Source organism: Brachyistius frenatus, unplaced genomic scaffold (assembly GCF_029030835.1).
Source record: "Brachyistius frenatus isolate BFR_SWC_R1_liver_20210118 unplaced genomic scaffold, ASM2903083v1 Contig_76, whole genome shotgun sequence".
Taxonomy (NCBI): Eukaryota; Metazoa; Chordata; class Actinopteri; family Embiotocidae; genus Brachyistius; species Brachyistius frenatus.
The window spans coordinates 1,779,693-1,799,928 of NW_027210675.1; the positions used below are offsets into that span (position 1 = coordinate 1,779,693).

At 42.6% G+C, this 20,236-nt stretch overlaps 3 protein-coding genes across 3 annotated transcripts; 2 read left to right on the plus strand and 1 right to left on the minus strand.

The window, feature by feature from the left end:
* Positions 1-96: 96 nt before the first annotated feature.
* On the minus strand, positions 97-3,211 carry atp6v1d (ATPase H+ transporting V1 subunit D). Its single transcript, XM_069708596.1, has 9 exons — positions 2,980-3,211; positions 2,356-2,473; positions 1,913-1,992; positions 1,755-1,822; positions 1,623-1,667; positions 1,395-1,498; positions 1,149-1,215; positions 984-1,062; positions 97-797 (listed from the first exon to the last, which is right to left on the minus strand). The coding sequence occupies exons 1-9, from the start codon at positions 3,018-3,020 to the stop codon at positions 653-655; spliced, it is 747 nt and encodes a 248-aa protein (XP_069564697.1). The 5' UTR covers positions 3,021-3,211; the 3' UTR covers positions 97-652.
* A 69-nt stretch (positions 3,212-3,280) lies between these two features.
* On the plus strand, positions 3,281-9,403 carry eif2s1b (eukaryotic translation initiation factor 2, subunit 1 alpha b). The gene is made up of 8 exons (XM_069708593.1): positions 3,281-3,451; positions 5,668-5,910; positions 6,569-6,648; positions 6,860-7,011; positions 7,101-7,207; positions 7,319-7,416; positions 7,612-7,755; positions 8,704-9,403. Exons 2-8 carry the CDS (start codon positions 5,670-5,672, stop codon positions 8,827-8,829), a joined length of 948 nt encoding a protein of 315 aa, XP_069564694.1. The 5' UTR covers positions 3,281-3,451; positions 5,668-5,669; the 3' UTR covers positions 8,830-9,403.
* Positions 9,404-16,012: 6,609 nt separating this feature from the next.
* Positions 16,013-19,727, plus strand: rpl7l1 (ribosomal protein L7-like 1). The gene is made up of 6 exons (XM_069708597.1): positions 16,013-16,082; positions 16,517-16,625; positions 16,831-16,994; positions 18,181-18,318; positions 18,412-18,521; positions 19,090-19,727. The coding sequence occupies exons 1-6, from the start codon at positions 16,069-16,071 to the stop codon at positions 19,296-19,298; spliced, it is 744 nt and encodes a 247-aa protein (XP_069564698.1). The 5' UTR covers positions 16,013-16,068; the 3' UTR covers positions 19,299-19,727.
* The last annotated feature ends 509 nt before the right edge of the window (positions 19,728-20,236 follow it).

Consider the following 20,236-nt stretch of genomic DNA (forward strand, 5'->3'; position numbering starts at 1 on the left):
AGAAACTTGGTCTCCAGCCGCCTTACCCCAGTCTGCTCCTATTTTACGTGGGAAAATTATGAAAGCTCTAATCTCAACAAGAAATCCAGGCGGCGGTTGAATATTTAGAACATCTTTATTCGGATGAAGTGCTTGTTGACTTTCACACCACAGCAGGGTCACAGAGGGATTCTGGTGTGATGGTAAACGACCTCCGATGAGGTGACATCAAGGTCAGCAGCCGGACGGGCCTTCACGACACGGACTCACACACTTCTTGAAATCTACAACCACCTGAAGCTTTTACAGCATGCAATGGCTCCAAATGTGAGGAAACTTAAATATCAGTCACACGGAATGCTTCTTTAATTGCACTCGTAAATCACGTGTAAACATACTTATATTCTCTGTAAGATTAGTTTAATTCTTTTTTTCTTTTTTTTTTTACACAGTTTTTCGTCTTAAGTCGACGAGTAACTGCAAAGTGCGGCGACACTTTGGCTCCTGTACAGTGACACATTGTGAAACCTTCCAGCACTGAACGAATCATCACATACACAGGAAAAACAACTTTCATCACGTACATAAGAAGACAGACGTGGCCAGAGAGGCACAGAATAAATAGGATGATGGGGGGGGGGGAAGTCGGCGACTTTCAGCCTGCGGAGCGCTTTCACTCGAACAGCATGTCTTCATCCGTCTCCTCTGTCAGCATGTTGGACGGCTCTGCGATGGGACCAAGCTTAGCCAGGCGGGCAGCAATCTCCAGCTCCGTCCTTTCCCTGTGCTGCTTTTTCTTCTCTTGGATCTTCTTGAGTCTGGCGGAGAAGAAAACATTTTCAAGGCACTTGGATTTCACTTTTTGGGGCGACAGAATACATTTTGAGCACGAATATAATAAAACATAACAAATAAACAATGCAACAGCTGTAACTACTATGAACGACATTTTGCATCTAATCTGTGAAAAATTGTCTTCTAAATTTAAAAGGTAGAAAAAGCACCTGTAGAACTCCTCTCGTTCTCGCTCATCCAGCTCTGTGATGATGTAGGTCAGGGTGCGATCAATCCTGGGAATAATCACTGCAAAGTGGAATAAAGATCATTGAAGATACGTTTTCTATTAAGATCTTTGAGAAGAAGGCTACAGGTGTTGGGTGTACGTTTACCGTGCTCAATGGCGTTCACGCGGCGGTTGGTGATCTTGATCGCTTCATCCAGAGTGACAAAAGATGTCTGCAAACAAGAATTGAGCAACAATGAATAAGCAGAAATGTTTCATGAAACGTACACTTAACAATGTCGAAAATATGTCCTCTATTTAAAAAAAAAAAAAACACCACCTAATTTCACCTTTTAAAGGAACAAAACTAGGGCTAAAGTAACCTTGTCATATTTCTAACAGCACCCCCTACCTGTAAGGAGGCTAACTCCACGAGCAGCTCCACAGCTCTGGCGTAGTTCCTCTTCAACCTGGAGAGCTGCTCTCCTCCTCTGGCCAAACCGGTGAGCTCATAACCTGACACACACACACACACACACACAGATACAGATAAACGCACACACAATGGTGAGCGGTCTCATTCATCTAATCCAAAAATGATGCAGATTTACGGCTCATAGAGAAGTGAGATGTGACTTACTGTCCCCGCCTTCTTGGTAGTGCTCAAAAACTGGAAGGGTGACACCTGAAGGAACAAAAAACAGCACATATAAAGAACGTGTCCCGTCTCACAGTGATGAGAAAAGTATGAACACATTTTTTTGAAGCTAACCTGCCACGTTATCTTTCTTGGCTCGGACCTTCACCTGGGCTTTGTTTACATTCTGGATTACAGTTGTGCTGTAGATACGGAGTAGACACGGAGAATTAAAGGTGGAAGTTGCAGACATACCAAACACACCATCGTCGTAATTTTAGCGCAAGTCTTACCTGAAGTCTCCGGCCGCAAATTTGGCTTCAGCCAAAGAGAAAGCCGCCTCTCTCATCACCTCTCCCATCTTGGTTTTAGTCTAAAGGAACAGATAAGATGATAAAAATCTACCTTGAGCAAGCTGTTCTAACAGAAATATCCTCTCTGGCCAGCTACGCCTACTTCAAACTAATGCAGTCTAATGTAACAAAGCACACCAAATTCACAAAGACTATAATTTTACAGAGGTTTTTTTTTTTTTTAATTCAACTTTATGGTCATTTTGAAGGCTGCAGGAAGTTAAAAACACCTCCAGGGTGACTGGAGAGTTGCCTCTAAAAAAAAAAAAAAGGAAAACTATAAAACAAATGGTGGTTGGATTCACGTAATTACTGTTCTGTGTTGGTTTCGGATGGGTGAGCCAAGAAAGAAAGTCACTTTTGTCAAATCATCTTCAACTGACCTCGATAATTTTGCGGAGGATCAGACGGAAGCGCATTGAGAGGGCGTCGGACTTCTTCTTGAGCAGGTTGCGGCCGGTCTGCGCTCCTTTCAGCCGAGCCTTCATGATGGTCTGAGCCCTGCAAGCCCCAAGAAAAACACACACTTTCTGAACGTTGGATTTGAGTCTGCAATTAAGTTCGGCTACCAAATGTTTGTAAAAACACATGTTGACGCAGTTGTGCTTGCAGGACGTGCAATATTTGGGGAGTTATGGCGGTATATCTATATATAATCGTGACTGAAGTCACACAATAGTACGTATCGTGGGGCCCTCTGATGCCCCTCACAGTGTCGCGGTGTTAGAGCCTGTCAGGAGGTCCCATCGTGTTTTCAGACCGACAGCTCACACTTGCGTGACGTTAGAAACATCACATGACAAGAGGAGCCTTCCTCTTTTAACCAGTGACCTGGCGCTCGTAACATAAACTGGACCCGCGTCCGAACCGGTGCAAAAACAACGCTGCGATCCCTTCATGTGAAATGTACGCAGGGAACCATCGATTTCAGATCAATAACTTGGTCACGTCAGTCGTTTAGGAAGCTGCAGCGGGTTAGCAGCTGGCTAGCGAACAAAGCTGCTTACATTCTGGAGGGGAATATGTCGATCCGGTCTTTTCCAGACATCTTCTCGTCTTTCGGTCGATGATTTCGCTTTTCTGTTTAATCCCGCTTCTTAAAATCCGAAACCTTTATCTCGAGGCGTAACTGATTAAACTGCACATCTAACAAATGTACTTCGCGCAGGATTAGAGGCACCGATCGAGCTAATGGTCGCGATCTCGTCCGACTCCAGCCGTCCGTGACGATCAGCTGGTCTGCGGTCACGTGACTCGGAGCGCACCGTCGTTCTTTGCGCATGCGCGGGCGGAGAAGCTCTGACGATCTTTTTCCGGGTCGAGGAAAAAAAAAAAAAAAAAAAACTTAGCACACCCCGTGAACGAGAGCTAGCGGGCCGAATTACAATTAAAAAAAAAAAAAGGAAAACCATCGCCGGACATTTAAACACGTCCAGGACAGAACAATTCAGCGCGTCGTTCTGTAACCATATGACACAGGTGAGTGTTTGTTGATGAGGGAGGTGTTTGGCGCGGCGGACACACGGTGCTGCTATCCGGCGGGCTAACAGCGAGCCTCGGCAGGAGCGCATGTGCCGCATGTGAAGCAGGGAACCGGGTTCGTTAGCCAGGAAGCTAACGGGTCATCAAAGTAAACCGTTTCTGCTCTTAAAAAATGAACCATTTATCTTCCGGTATTAAAACGGGACGTCGGTACCTCGTACAGTCGCTGCTGACACGTGTGGATTTTTGATCTCGTTTTATTTTATTTTATTTATTTTTTATTTTTTTCCTTCCTGTCAGTTTTCGCCCTTAACTTAGGAGATGCTCGTTTGTCTGCGTTGCATCATCCCATTCACTGATTCAATACATATATATGAAATATCCCTGCTTTTATTTCGGGACCCGTTTTTCAAACTGAACTCGACTATTTGATCTGATGCATTTAAAGAAAACGTGACATTCAAATGGTTTCAGTTCATATTTGAGGGGTGTTTCTATTATTTTGTCCACATCATTGATGGGGGATTTCAGAAACAGCCCTCACTGTGGCACGTTATTGGGGTTTTTTGGGTTTTTTTTTTGCAGTGCTTCAAGTTAAAGCCTTTAAAATGACCAGAAACATGAACTACCACGTGTGTGAAATAACAATATATTATTCACTTGAGGCAGGATGTGGTGTTTAACTACAGTTTTAGTTAATAAAGGAGATTTAAGAAATATTTGAGGGGCAACTTTATGTCTATAAAATTGCAGTATGTACAACATTTGGAGAGCAGTTTCAAAATGTATATATATATTTTTTTTTAAACCAGTAGCCTATTTAGTGCTTTACAGTCGCTGTTTTAAATGTAAAATGAGCCCAGATTAAAAATGCATACAGTCATCGCCAACTTGTCCCACCAGGAATAGACGCAAAGCAAAGAAAGGTGTGCAATCATCCCTCTGTGGACAAAATAGCTGTTTGTGTGAGGAAAAAGCCTGAGAGTTGGAAGATATACTCTCTTTTTTTTTTTTTTTTTTATTTTTTAGCTCTTCTGTATAATTTACAGATTAATAGATCAATTGAAAACCTCATCACTGCAGGTGAAGGATTGTCTGCTCTCTGTCAGTCATAGTTAAGGAGTTACGTAGTAGTGCAAACAACAGTGCTGCCTGTGTGAGTGCGTTAGATGGAATTTTTAAATTAAATAAGAACGTGAATGTAAAGATTGCTTCATGTAGGATTAGGATACTGGCCTAAACTTGCAGGTATAAATAATTTGTCGCAACCTTTTGGGCAACTTTTTCCCCTTGATCACAGCCCTTTGCACCCTGTAAACAGGAAACTGCTTTAAATCATTTAGTCCTTCTTTCATTTAAACTGATGGCGTAGAAATTGATTTAAGTTCATTGACATTTGGCTTCACAGGCTCCGGGATATTTTAATATTTCTTTTACGTCCCAATTAGTGTTATTTCAGTAACGGGCTCAACAGCTCGGGATCAGTCGGCGTGCCTCCGGCTGCCGTTGTTGTGTCCCAGAAGCTCGAGCGTTATCCTCTTTCGATGGCCGGCAGATAAGTGGTGCCCGACTCCTGTGGCTTGTTTGTTGCTCCTTTAAAAATGAACCAATATCCGCTTCATCGCGTCATAACCTCAGTGTAGCTTTGTGAGGTGCGAGCAAATACACCTTTTTTTTTTTTTTTTATATATATATAGTTTGAAGGGTTAAAATTTATAATCCACAGTGAAAATGAAACACTTTTATGTAAGTCATATTTTCTGTCCCTCGGTCACCTTCTCAGAGATACCTCCTCGGGGACCCTTTTAGTTGCACGACACAGCTCCAGATGTCGTCATAATAGTCACGACTTAAAACTATCGAGATAAAATATAATTATAGTGGAATCTTTTGATGTTAAATTAGCAAAGTTCCCTGTTGAAGTTTCAATGAGGCGGTCGGACTTGTGTTTAGACGGGAGATTTAAAAAAAAAAAATTCAGGTCTAAACTGAAGCGGCACAGATATCTTGACTTTTCAGCTCCAGTTTGGATCAAGATGATTCTCTCAGACCTCAGATGACCATATGCTGATTTTAGTTGCAGCTGTAGAGTTTGCGAATTGTAAAACTGCTCCTGAGGCGTCACGCCGATGAAGGTTTCCTCTGCGGGAAGATTTGCGCAAACACCCGTCGGTACGCCCGGCTGCAGATATTTACCGTTTCTCTCCTCCCAGCAATGCCGGGGCTCAGCTGTCGATTCTACCAGCACCGGTTCCCGGAGGTGGAGGATGTCGTGATGGTGAACGTGAGGTCCATCGCCGAGATGGGCGCCTACGTCAGCCTTTTGGAGTACAACAACATCGAGGGCATGATCCTCCTGAGCGAGCTGTCGCGTCGACGTATCCGCTCCATCAACAAGCTCATCCGCATCGGCCGCAACGAGTGCGTGGTCGTCATCCGAGTAGACAAAGAGAAGGGTGAGTGCGGGCGGGCGGGCGACGGGGAACGTCTTTAACGCGTGGGTGACGTGTTTTACCGCCGGCCGCGACGAAGTGCCGACGTAGTAATGAACAAAAGGCAGAAATGTGGGACTGAACATTTCACAGATATAATCGCAAGAAATTATGTAGAGGGATCTTTTCGCCGTGTTAAGTCTTTTGCCTCGGATGGGATCAACCACCAGGCCATCGACGGGGCCGGGATGCTCTTGATTTATTCGGCTGTGTTCATAAAGGTAAACGGTTATAATGGGGTCAAAGGTCGCAAGTAACTATATTATCAGTTCCTCGTCAATAATCCCGCCGTTAAATGAATTACGATTTGCTCACTTAATGTCAGAAGCAGCAACAAGACAGTGGACATATTTGATTTGGAATGATTCATTAAGAACAGCAAACAAGCTATTCAAAACAAAACTTAAACCAGCAAACGTTTTTAAAGGTTTGAAATCGGCACTGACCATTAAAACTCGAATTCGTTGTTTTATTGCGGGTCTGTTAATTGAATCATATTTGCAGTGATTTTACAGAACTGCTATCATTACTTAACCCGTCTTTTGTGTCCCGTGAGAATAATGTGAAAACAGGTTCCTCCTTTGACCAACGTCGCTGCTTTTCTTCGCCTCCTTCTCTCCAGGATACATCGATTTATCAAAAAGAAGAGTTTCACCAGAGGAGGCCATCAAGTGTGAAGATAAATTCACCAAATCTAAAACTGTGAGTTTTACTGCACCTCGATTGTTTTCTGTCTCCTTCCCAAACATGATTCTAAAGCTTCAATTATAACCGTCCCTGCCAAGCGCGTGATGACGGATTTCCTTCCCTTCATGCCAAACACATCGGAAATTCAGCAAAATAAGATATTTAAATAGAGAATTTGTCTCAGTAATCGCCTTCTCTGAGCTGATCGGCTGCGTTGTGCGTGCAGGTGTACAGCATCCTACGACACGTGGCCGAGGTGCTGGAGTACAGTAAGGACGAGCAGCTGGAGAGCTTGTACCAGCGCACCGCCTGGGTCTTTGACGAGAAATACAAGCGGCCGGGATACGGCGCTTACGACGTCTTCAAACAGGCCGTGTCGTAAGTGCCCTCCTCGGTGTGCTGTACTGTGATGTGAGGCCGGTCGTTTCAAACGACACGGGAGGGTGTAAACATGTGGACTTTTGCAGAGATCCCGCCATTCTGGATGGCCTGGATTTAACCGAGGAGGAGAGGAATGTGCTGATCGATAACATCAACAGGCGACTCACTCCGCAGGCCGTCAAAATCAGAGCAGGTCGGGCTGTTATTTCTTCAGCTGACAGTTTCTCAGTCGGACTTTTAAATGAGGTAACGGGGTGAGGATGTGACCGCCTGGCTTTCCTCTTCTCCCTCCCCCCCCCTGCAGACATCGAGGTCGCGTGCTACGGCTACGAAGGCATTGATGCGGTGAAGGAAGCTCTGCGGGCCGGACTCGGCTGCTCCACGGAGGTCATGCCCATCAAGGTAATGCTGCTGATGCTGATTGGTCGCCTGCTCTTCAATCACGAGCTAAAGCCTCTCTTTGCCCACCACTGTGACCTTTTTTAACTGTTGAGACTAAAGTGAGTTGCTGAATCAGTTGGTTTTTTTTTTTGGGGGGGGGGTTGTTGTTTTTTTTGCGTCTGTGAATGAGACGGTTGTAATCTGGTTTCCTGGCAGATCAACCTGATCGCTCCTCCTCGCTACGTGATGACGACGACCACCCTGGAGCGCACAGAGGGCCTGTCTGTGCTCAACCAGGCCATGGCTGCTATCAAGGAGAAGATCGAGGAGAAGAGAGGCGTCTTCAACATCCAGATGGAGGTGAGTGATTTTTGTTGTTGTTGTTGTTGTTGCTTTGTGCAACCATGTGATCTTGAAAACTTTTTCTTTTTTGCAGCTTCTTGATATTTGACATTTTCAGAATTGTAGAAATGTCTTGATCAAGTTTGTTTTGCCCCAATTTGAGTCATTTAATGTTGAAGATCTGCCAATAGGACTTGTGTTTTACTCACTTCAAGTTCAATAAAATCATTCAAATCAATCCAGTTTATATGATAGTTAAATAGGTCTTTAATGTAATAAGAAAAAAACGGACTAAATTATTTGTTTTAGTTTTTATTTCTCAAGTAAACCATTTTTTTCTTATCACAATTCCATGTAGTGCTACACTGGTTTTCATGTTGTTGTGGTTTTAAAAAAAAACAACCATGTAAAAAAAACTAAAAGATGTTTTTATAAATAGCTAAAACCACAAATGTTTACACCGCAAATGTTCGCCAAGTCCTCCCTGCATATTTAACAATTACTTTCAAATACTGCCGTTTTAGTTTCTAAAGTGTAATTTCCTGTGTTGTTTGTTTTGTTTTGTTCTGGCAAATGTCACTGTAAAAATATTAGTTATTGTTGTGTTCCATAAAAAAGGACATTTTGAACTGCTGATTGAGAAAAAGATTTTTGAGAAAAATTGTAGTATTAGAATAAGTAAAACAAATTGTTGTTAAATAAATGTGCATCTCAAAATGTTTCAAAAATATTTTTACTTGTAGATTTATGAGCCAATCTGATAAACTAACTTTCTTGTTAAATTTCAGTTTGATCACATAATATTGACACATTTCTAAAAAAAAAAAAAATGGCTGCTTTCTTCTCGGGCTTAATTTTTTTTAATTTTTTTTTTTAAAAATCCTGTAAGACTTTTGACATGTCCCTTGGTTTGATTATTTGTTGTGTGTATGCACCAATAACTTTATTGTAAACTGTGCTCCGCAGCCCAAAGTGGTGACGGACACGGATGAGACGGAGCTCGCCCGGCAGCTGGAGAGGTTAGAGCGCGAGAACGCCGAGGTGGACGGAGACGACGACGCCGAGGAGATGGAGGCCAAAGCAGAGGACTAGAGTCGGTCCTCGGAGGAAGGCTGGTGGGGAGGGGGACGGGGAGGGGGACGGGGAGGGGGAACAAAACATCAAAGGAGAAAATGTGGACAGACCCGGCCACGGTCACCCAGTCCAACAGATGTTAACTTTCACATTGCAAACATTTACTGGCGTTACTAGTTCATTGGCAAACGTCCCGGTTTGTTCATTAGCGGGGTTGGACGAAGTCCTCTCAACCAGACGCGGACACAAAGGATGGTCAAATTACAAGTTAAACATCAGTATAGTTTCTATTTTTAAGTAAACCAGTTTGAATAAATAATAACTCTAAAACAAAAAAAGCTGTTTACAAGCAGTGGCCTTCACTTACCTCTTGCTTAAGAGCCCGGTGTCTTCAGTAAAACATGGCGCTTCATCTCTGGCTGGTCACTTGACGTGATCGACTGAAGGGGAAATGCAAAGGCTCGTCTGTCTCTACACCGGTCAGTGGTGACTTCTGTGCTGATTCTCTTCCAGTTAAATCGTTTTTACCGGCAAGACCTGCTCTTGTTTAACTCACACAGCATCAATAAAGCTCTGGAAGTTTTGATCTCAACGCGTCTTTGTCAGCTGAATGAAGTGGCTCAAGATCTAACCTTTTAATCCAACCATTGTTTTCCTTTAAAACTGATTTCTAGCACCAAAAACAATGAACAACAAACTCCAGGATAAAATAGAACTCTGCATTAATATTGTCTGGCAATGTTCAGGTTTTGTTTATATCACAAACAAATGGAGAAAATGGTGTGAAGCACTCCTGGATTTTAAATTTGAATTGTTAAGTGCCACGAAATACACTGTTGTGATTCGGCGCTATATAAATAAAATTGAATTGAATTGAAAGCCTAAAATGCTCATCATTAACAATGTAAAAGCGAATAAACCTTGAAAGTTATCATCACTAAAATACTTCACCTCGATTTGACGTGTCCGCCCACTACTACCCACAGATCAACAGCTGAAACATGTTCAAAATAACTCAAATAAATTAATAGTAATGTAATTATTAGATGCTTTCTGAACATCCCACTGGATGGAACTGAAGATGTCTTTACCTTAAAATTAGGAAGCAACTTTTCACCTCTATTCCAGTTTAGAGACCGAAAATTGTAAAAATGACAGTTTAGAAATCATCACAAGGTGTTTTTAGTGTTGAGTCGTTTGTTCGTGAATGTAGACGTTGTCTTGCTGAAGTGCTGGTTTCTTGTTTTAAGACAAAACTTTGTGTATCTAAATATTTAATCTTGTAATCTTCAGTTAACTTAGAGCCATTCCATTTTGCTAAAATGTCAGTTCCTCACTCAAAGAAATCAATTCACTGGCAGTGATTTTTACATGAAAGGTGCTGGTGAGTTCTGAGAAAAATCATACAGGTTCACAAACGGTTCTAAAAAAAATCAACTTTATTCAAATGTTCACCAATACAAAAAAACAAAACAAATGGAGCGCGTCTTCTCAACTTCAAATCAGTATTTTCCCGTTCTGAGCTCATGTTCGTATAGTGGTTATGACGCGTGTGCTTTTACAGCTGCAGGTGTGTCGAGAGAGATTTCTCACAAAGTGTGTGTCGGCATGTGTTCGAAACAAAAATAGATCTCATCTGTAACACGACTGGTCCTGGCTGTCTGTCAGCAGCTTCCTCTCGAAAGGATTTTCAAGCCAAATTGACAGACTGTATAGACAAGACTAAAGCAACCTGCGAACAGAGAGGACAGGGATGTGAAAAAAGAAGAAATGACCTGAACAACCGGTGAAAATGTAGATGGTTTGCACTTTTATGACCTTACGGTCTCAAAGCGCTTTTGCACAACCTTCCTTCCACCCATTCACACCTTCTGAACTCGGGGTTCAGTGTCATGCCCAAAGGTCTTGGGGTACAGGTCTGACGTGACGGGGGGAGCACGTCCCGGACGCATCACGGTATGTATGTATGAAGAACATTTTGTAATTATGTGAACATTTCAAGCAGAGAAAAACTCTGCCTGCTCTGCTGTCGTGAACACATCTGTCACATTACTCACCGTGGCAACATCATCCAAGATACTGTGAGCCATCGCCTGAGAACACGCGGACAGAAGCTTCTTCCTCTTCCCTACGTTGGGTTGACTGGGGCTTCCTGTGGCACCTGGAGAGGACGCAGAGTTCAGAACTATTAATCAGTTGCTCAAATACAAAATTTGCCCAAACATACCATACAGATATATTTCATGAATATGTATTTCATATTTTGCAGTATTCTTTTTTCTTTTTTTTTTTTTAATGTCTCAAATTCACTTTTTATGTGCAGCCGTATCCACTCCACTGCCTTTCTACCTCGCTTTAGATAGGTTTTTTTTCCTGCCGTCATTTCTTTTACATTTTGGAAGACATACTAAAGTATTAAAATTTGTTCAACATTTTGGAAGAAGTGGGACATTTTTTTTTTTTTGCCATTTTGGATGACAAAATAAAATATGAAATTTTGGACAATGTTGGACAACATAAAGTCATCCTATAGTATGTCCTCAAAAGCACCAAAGAAAGTAAAATTATCAGAGGCACGATGGTGTCGTGGTTAGTGCTTTTAAAAAAAAAAAAATAAACAAAATGTGAAAAAAAGTCATACTATAGCATTTTTTTTTTGCTACTTTGAATGACCTATTTATCACATTTTGGACATTAAAGAAGTATGACTTTTTTGTGCTATTTCGGACGACATGCTATAGTATGACTTTTTTAGCATTATTTGTATAGTACTATAGCATGTCGTCCAAAATATGAAAAAAAAAAGAAGTCATACTGTAGTATGATGGTTTGGACGACATACTGTGGTATGACTTTTTCTTCATATTTTAGACGACATACTAACGTCTTAAGTATTTTTTTGGCCGAAAAAAAAAAAACGAGGTCAGAGACATAATCCATCTAATTACTTATTACTCATCTATCAGCACATTAATTAATAACAAAATTAAAACAAATTACAGAACCTTAATAGGAGGAGGCAGGGTTATTAAAAACACACAAAATCATATCCTCTTACAGAAGGAACCCTAGCCTTAAGGACATCCTCATTACAGCCCCCTACTAAAAAAGAGGCCCAAACAGACACCAACATTTTTCCAACCGCTCAAATTCATCACGAACAAAGTAAACAAAACCATATTCAAGCTTCCGCAACGCCTCAGTCCATCCACGTCCAACTGCGTCTACATGATTTCCTGCAACAAAACGTGGAAAACAATACATTGGCGAGACCAAAAAACTCCATCTCCACCAGAATGACTCAACATAAATATAACGTTAAAAATCTGAAATCGGTTCACACTCCGCTGGTCAGGCACTTCAGATCCCACGGCTGGCCAGCGGTTCGAGTCTCAGGGGTCCGGGCCAACTCGTCTTGGACGGACACCTGTAGAAAAAAAAAACGTGAAAGGAGATGGATCTATCGATTGAACACAAAAGAACCATTGGGTCTAAATGAAAAGTACAATTAGTGAACACAATATGTAAAAGCTACTTACCTTTGACCCCGGACACACAATAATTAAAGAACCCAACCCTAATTCTAGACCCCCAATTTTAACCAAATTTTAATCCCTAAATTTAACCCAGCCCTCTTCCCTAACCACCCTACCCCACCCCCCTAACCCATAAACCTAAAAAAAAAAATTTTTTTTAAAAGAAACCAAGGGATTTGTGAAAATAGAAAAATTAGTAACTAAGATAATACTAATAGTGGTCAAACAATTACAACAATTAGGATAAAAAATAAAAAAAAACCAAGGAGAAAAGCAATTATTTTCTCAAAAAGTTAGGCGCCTCTTTAGGAGCTTTCTAAACAGACAGGGCTCCCGGCCAATGAGCAAAGAGATCCGCTAGGCCCGCCCCTGCAGACAGAGGGAGACCTATGAAAGAACAGCTGCAAGGAACAGACCTCACACAGCCAACAAGAAAGACCACTACTTTTATTTTATTGTGCCCAAGCCTGAAGAAGACTCACTGCAGTCGAAACGTCGCGACAGGCACGATATTATTTTTCAAAAATATATATATATTTTTTTCCCACTCCAGCTGTGTTCTCCCAGCTGGTGAAGCCACGAGCTCATTAGCACAATAGTACACCCACGTGGCAAAGACATTTTATTAACCAACCATAGATGTGTACAAAATGATTGATATGACTTCAACGAATGACAATAACACCCTTTTGTGGTACTTACAAATGTCTCCGTCCACGTGTCGGCTTGTCTTTCTCCGCTTCCCGCGCTCCTGCCGGTTAGCTCCGCCCCTCTAACTCAAACAACCAATGTAAAAACAGGACTCGCACGACAGGTTCGAGGTCACCAAAAAAAAGTAGGACACTTGAAAACTTTGAACATTTAATTTTTGAGCTTATTAATGTCAATGAAAAATGTGTTGTTTTACATAATTGCAGATACACGGAGGGAAGCAGCACCGAACATAGCCTGTAGTTCTCTACTGTGTCCACCAGAGGGCAGCAAACGCCCGTTGAGTACTGTGTGGAGGATCGTCGGCTCTGATTGGATGAAATCCAAAGGTATATTTCCCACGTCCACGAGTATTTTGTAATTGATATTATTAATGATGTCTGTCATCTTATGATCACAGCACGTGACTTACTCAGTGATGTCAGTGACGAGTTTACAGTGTTGCTCAACAAGCAGGCAGCCAAAGACATGAGCAGACAGACAAACAATGAAAAAAAGAGAATAACAACGTTGACAGTTTATGTTAGGAGGGATCTCATTATACCTGAAACAATCTACCAATCAGAGCCCTCCTTGGGGGCGTGGCTGTAGTTTCACTCATCTTAAATGTGTGCATTCAGAAACCAGTAAATATGTCCATGTGATAAATACTTCTGTGCTTTAAGTATGTATTTATGTATCAGGTGTGTTTACGTCAAAATTCATCATCTGTATGACTTTAAAGGTCGCTAACACTAATTCTATGGTATGGTATTAGCTGTAGAAAGGATGATGTCGTTGTGTAATGACTGTGAGTGGATGGCTTACAATTTATCTTCAAAACTCATCTGCAGTGGTGTGAAAAAGTGTTTGCCCCCTTCCTGATTTCTTTTTTTTTTGCATGTTTGTCACTTAAATGTTTCAGATCATCAAACAAATTTAAATATTAGTCAAAGATAACACAAGTAAACACAAAATGCAGTTTTTAAATGAAGGTTTTTATTATTAAGGGAGAACAAAAAATCCAAACCCACATGGCCCTGTGTGAAAAAATGTTTGCCCCCTAAACCTAATAACTGGTTGGGCCACCCTTGGCAGCAACAACTGCAATCAAGCGTTTGCGATAACTTGCAATGAGTCTTTTACAGCTGTGGAGGAATTTTGACCCACTCATCTTTACAGAGTTGTTGTAATTCAGCCACATTGGAGGGTTTTCCAGCACCAACCGCCTTTTTAAGGTCATGCCACAACATCTCAATAGGATTCAGGTCAGGACTTTGACGAGGCCACTCCAAAGTCTTCATTTTGTTTTTCTTCAGCCATTCAGAGGTGGACTTGCTGGTGTGTTTTGGATCATCGTCCTGCTGCAGAACCCAAGTTGGCTTCAGCTTGAGGTCACGAACAGATGGCCGGACATTCTCCTTCAGGATCTTTTGGTAGAGAGTAGAATTCATGGTTCCATTTATCACAGCAAGTCTTCCAGGTCCTGAAGCAGCAGAACAGCCCCAGACCGTCACACTACCACCACCATATTTTACTGTTGGTGTGATGTTCTTTTTCTGAAATGCGGTGTTACTTTTACGCCAGATGTAATGGGACACACACCTTCCAAAAAGTTCAACTTTTGTCTCATCAGTCCACAGAGTATTTTCCCAAAAGTCTTGGGGATCATCAAGATGTTTTCTGGCAAAAATGAGACGAGCCTTAATGTTCTTTTTGCTCAGCGGTGGTTTTGGTCTTGGAACTCTGCCATGCAGCCATTTCTGCCGAGTCTCTTTCTTATGGTGGAGTCATGAACACTGACCTTAACTGAGACAAGTGAGGCCTGCAGTTCTTTGGATGTTGTCGTGGGGTCTTTTGTGACCTCTCGGATGAGTCGTCGCTGTGCTCTTGGGATAATTTTGGTCGGCCGGCCACTCCTGGGGAGGTTCACCACTGTTCCATGTTTCCTCCATTTATGGATAATGGCTCTCACTGTGGTTCACTGGAGTCCCAAAGCTTTAGAAATGGCTTTAGAACCTTTTCCAGACTGATAGATCTCAATTACTTTCTTTCTCATTTGTTCCTGAATTTCTTTGGATCTCAGCATGATGTCGATCTTTTGAGGATCTTTTGGTCGACTTCACTTTGTCAGGCAGGTCCTATTTAGGTGATTTCTTGATTGAGAACAGGTGTGGCAGTAATCAGGCCTGGGTGTGGCTAGAGAAATTGAACTCAGGTGATAAACCACAGTTAAGTTATGTTTTAACAGGAGGGGGCAAACACTTTTTCACACAGGGCCATGTGGGTTTGGATTTTTTTTTTTCTCCCTTAATAATAAAAACCTTCATTTAAAAACTGCATTTTGTGTTTACTTGTGTTATTTTTTTCTAATATTTAAATTTGTTTGATGATCTGAAATATTTAAGTGTGACAGACATGCAAAAAACTAAGAAATCAGGAAGGGGGCAAACACTTGTTCCTGGTATGCTGTAAGATGACCCGTCTGGTTTCATGACTGGGTTGGTGAACCTGTTTTCACAATGTTGTACCAACAAAATCCACCAGAGGGCGGAAAAGATTAATCTACAGCTGAAAGTCTATTTACCGCGAGGGCAGTTCTGTTAATGCCGAATTAATCAAAAACCTTTGATACTGTGAGGAATCCTATAAACAGCATGTAGTCAAACTGGATTGAAAATGAAGTACACGTGAACTGGTCTGTCTCATGAACAACGAGAAGCACTTTTTTTTTCTTTTCCACATGAATCAAAATGAATTGTTTTTAAATATTTCTGAATCCTCAAATATTCTGATTATTTCACATGTGACATGTTTTTCAAAGTGCTCTGTGGCGTGCGGAGCCCAGCGGACATCGTCGTGTCGGTAACACGGCCGGAAAATCAGAAAATAACACGATTCATCGATCACACAACGAACAGCAGCCACGTTTGTAGCCGCTATTCATTATTGACCGCTAGGGGGCAGCGCGGGTCGTAAACGAGGCGCGTGACGACATCACCACGCGACGGGTGAATCTTCAGAGTCCACCATGGCCGAATCCGAGTACGTATTCGTTTTCAATCAAATCCAAGTCGATCCTTTCTCTCTTTACGGGCAGCTGTGTTGTTTGGAGTAGTTACGGGACCGCGAGGCTACGCACGGTCGCTCGAGACCGATATTCAGCGGGATGGCGGTTAGAAAACGGCCCGTAGGACCGTCGTTTCACGTGGAGCTCCGGGGACTTTTAAACGAGCCACAACACAGCGACGCGTCGTCCGTAGTTCAGTCTGTGTACGCACAACATGGGGTGGAAGTCGCTTTATGTTTTGTTTGTTCAGTTGGGATGAAATTGTAACGTGATGATCGACTAACCGGTCCGCATCAAAAAGTTGTCATCGTCGTCATCGAGCTGCTGCCGGACATCTGAAACACGTCTCCTGAAATAAGCCGAGATGTTCCGTGAACTTCTGTTCTGACTGTTTGCTTCCTGTTATCAGATCCAAAAAGGTGATCAAGTTAGTTCCTGAGTATCTCCTGAAAAAGAGGAAAAGATATCAGGCCATCAAAGCCACGCAAGCCAAACTCGCCCTGCTGGAGAAGAGAAAGGTAAGAATTCATATTCATATTCATATTAATATCACTTTATAAAGACGGTCATCAGGTCGTCTCTCTTGAGGGCATCACGACTCCACTGTAAGAAATCATTGACCCCAACTTGACTTTGTTCAAATAGAAACTTTAGACAAATAGAAACTTATCCAATCATTTGTTCTGGTTTATATTTACTCGTGTATTTCTTTTGCGGTTCCAGACATCTAAAGGAAAACCACTCAAATTCAAGCGCCTGGAGGATTTTTTGAAAGACAGCCACAAGAAGCATCGCGACAACACTCGTATCCGTCGAGGTGACCACAGGCCGCCCGCCGCGCTGCCGCCGGCCAAGCAGCAGCTGGCCTTCGCCGTCCGCATCCGAGAGTCAGTACTTATTTATTCATCCATCCATCCATCCATTCATCCATTCATTCATTCTGCACTGCATTATTATTATTACTATCAAACTGGTGACTGCAGTGTTGACCTTTTGAACCACGTGTGAGACGATGTCATTCCACTCATCAGTCCAGATGTTGGGAGTCCCCAGTAAAAGGCGGGGGTGGTGGTGGTGGTGGTGGTGGTGGTTGGGGGGGGGGGACTCCTTCTAATCTATTACAATCACAGAACAAAATGCAATTGAATTACAGTCGCCATTCAAATTGTTGGCGAGTGCGAAGGATCAAACCCAAAAGTATTCTTTTCAGTTAAAAGCTTACATGTGGAATAAAACGTTGGTTGTGTTGCTTTCTGTGCTGCCCGAGTTTGTGTCGAGACAGAACGAAGGTACATTAACAGCAGAGTAGTTCAGGATCCCGCGTGAATCGAGAACAGCTGATCGCTCCGTGAGTCAGTCAGCTGTGAGCGACACACTTGTGATTCGTTTTGGTGGCTGTGCTTTCAAATAAAAATCCTTCCGATCTTAACCCGAGTTGTGTTGAAGAATTGTTGACGAAAGTTCAACAGCAATCATTGCTCAGATCTGTTGTGAGGTTGACGTGGCCTAGTTTATATTTATTTTAAGGACTCGTCGGCTTTATTGCCCAATTTAAAACATTCGTTAGAGATGTAACAACAACAAAAAATGAATCAAGTGTAACAAGTCACACTACTTTGAATTTCTAAAGTAACCTTCGTGCCACTGAAGAGTCCTAATGGAGAACGTTGAAGAGATGTGACATCAGGATTTAGGCAAATTTAAAAAGAAAATAAACGAGCGAAAAACAAGCTGGCGCTCAACTTGTTCTATACACAATGTAGTAAATAAATCATCGATTTATTATTGAACAGTTCCTTCTTAAACAGAACAAAGAGCTCCTGTTCACTGCTTAGATTACATTTACTGCAATAAGGAGCGGCAACTTTAATCTCAGGGAGGAAATAAAGATTCCCTCTGTGCTTGTATTGCTAGTTCAAAACCAATAAAAGGAAATATTGTGACTTTTTTTGTTGTTGTTCTTTTTCCCTGCAAATATTCCAGTTTGGTCTTTGGTTGCATGTTACGTATTCTGCTTCCTATTTCTGACATTAACTGAAAACTGCCCATGTTTGTTTTGAACTCTCCTGTCAGGATTAAAGGCGTCAGCATCAAAGTGATGAAGGCGGTCCAGATGATGAGGCTGAGGAAGATCTTCAGCGGAGCCTTCGTCAAGATCAACAAGACCTCCGTGGCCATGATGAAGATAGTGGAGCCCTACGTCGCCTGGGGGTGAGGACCTCACACCGCTGTGCTGTCAAAGTCCGTCTCGGTTGTCATTTGTGTTGTTGCGGATTCTAAACACGTCGTCATCTTTCCAACAAGCTTTCCCAACTTGAAGTCTGTTCGTGAGCTCATTCTGAAGAGAGGCCAGACGAGGGTCGGACGCAGGAGAGTTCCTCTCACCGACAACACCTTCATCGAGCAGCACATGGGTACGTCATCTCCACTGCCAGTGACGCAAACACGCTGATAAGCAGGGCACATTAAGATCAATACAGAAGCGATAGGGATGTTGTAGATACACGGCCTGAACGGTTTCAGGTTTCTCACCCACAGCAGCACAGTCGAAGCTCCCCACTCAGCACATTCGGCTCCATTCAGCTCCTTTCCAAACATTTGATACAAAATGAGAAGTTTCGGGTCCATGGCGACATCGCATTCGAGTTACACATGTACCTTCGAGTGGTCTTTCGCTTCCCTCTGCTCCGTTCAAGCACAACAGCCTCCGAACCTTTTATTTACCTTTTGTATGTACGTCTGCAAATCAACCGTGGAAGCGGTATCACTTTATTTAAGAGTTCACCATAAGATGCAATTTACTGTACTATAAAAATCTGAAAATGGATTTAAACGCATTGACTTGAGTTAAAAATAAATTCTGATCCATCTTCGCCATCCCGCCCCCTCGGTGCTCTTCTCGTTAACACTCTGCCACCATCCTGTTAACCCTTTAAAAAAAAAAACCTTCCCACCGCTCACCTCCCTCCTTTTGTCCCTCAGGTAAACATGGCATTATCTGTTTGGAGGACCTGATCCACGAGATCTACTCGGTTGGCAAGAGCTTCCGGGCCACCAACAACTTCCTGTTGCCGTTCAGGCTGTCGGTGGCTCGCCACGCTGCCAGGGACAAAGCCGGGCTCCTGAAGGACCTGGGAAATCCCGGCTACCGCGGTACAGATATTAACTCTATCATCAGGCAACTGAACTGAGGGGAGAGACGTGCGAGACGGACGCTCGGCACCGGCTTCAAGGATGCTGCATTTGTTGAGGAGCAAATGCCAATGACGACAAAATATTTCTTCCTTTTGTGCGTTTGGCAGAGATACTCGGGGCTTTCACCAAGAGTCACATTTAATACACGCGTACCTGTACGTACAATATTGTACTTACGAGACCACACAGAGGGACTCATCGGCAGTTGCAACATGTGCGAAGACAATAGTTGAATAATTACCGTTGGTTGTCCTCCACACAGGAGCCACCGAGCCGTCAATACATTCACTTAATTTAGTCGCTTTCGGTGTGAGAAGTTACACAAAGAAATGTGTTCAACACTGATTCAGTCACTGGTTTATGATTCCCTGTTCATATAGTTTGTTTTACAATAAAAAAAAAAACTTTTCTTGCGCTCTGGCGTTGATCATTTGTTCAGCAGAGGCACCTCCTGAGTGATTTCATCATTTTGTGCGCGCCACACCGTTAACCAGCACTTTCTTACACGTCCGGGAGTTTGAATCGTGCAAACGTGTGTTAAATGTTGAGGTTGTACACAAGAAGCTACAAGAACTAGTTTTATGATGATGCATGTCCATTTGATGCTGAGGGATTGAGCCCTTACTATATATATATTATGCATAGCACGTTCTGCCAGCCTGTGCTGTCACACTGGTGTCACTATAAATTCAATGAGACATGAGTCACCAGCCGGAGGAGGGGAGATGTGGCAGCTCGGTTGATGCAGCTGCGCACTGGGAACAAATGGAGGCTGCGTCCCTGATGTGGTTTCCAGCGGAGGATGTTCCGGACCACATCTCTCTCTCCTCGCTTTTGACGTAGAAACAGAACAGGTAAGATCCAGATGTCTGTGTGCGTGTTATTCGGGTTAGACATACCAAATCTGCCAAATTCAATCAGCGGTCATTGCCAT

Bases quoted from the DNA above. Each gene is read 5' to 3' on its own strand.
- atp6v1d (XM_069708596.1), bottom strand. From the start codon at position 3,020: ATGTCTGGAAAAGACCGGATCGACATATTCCCCTCCAGAAT. The intron at 1,993-2,355 runs GTCAGTTGAAGA...CTGTTCCTTTAG, and splicing joins TCCTCCGCAAAATTATCGAG to ACTAAAACCAAGATGGGAGA. The intron at 1,668-1,754 runs GTTAGCTTCAAA...TTGTTCCTTCAG, and splicing joins CAAGAAAGATAACGTGGCAG to GTGTCACCCTTCCAGTTTTT.
- eif2s1b (XM_069708593.1), top strand. From the start codon at position 5,670: ATGCCGGGGCTCAGCTGTCGATTCTACCAGCACCGGTTCCCGGAGGTG. The intron at 7,012-7,100 runs GTAAGTGCCCTC...GGACTTTTGCAG, and splicing joins GTCTTCAAACAGGCCGTGTC to AGATCCCGCCATTCTGGATG. The intron at 7,417-7,611 runs GTAATGCTGCTG...GTTTCCTGGCAG, and splicing joins CGGAGGTCATGCCCATCAAG to ATCAACCTGATCGCTCCTCC.
- rpl7l1 (XM_069708597.1), top strand. The intron at 16,995-18,180 runs GTCAGTACTTAT...CTCTCCTGTCAG, and splicing joins TTCGCCGTCCGCATCCGAGA to GATTAAAGGCGTCAGCATCA. The intron at 18,522-19,089 runs GTACGTCATCTC...TTTGTCCCTCAG, and splicing joins CTTCATCGAGCAGCACATGG to GTAAACATGGCATTATCTGT.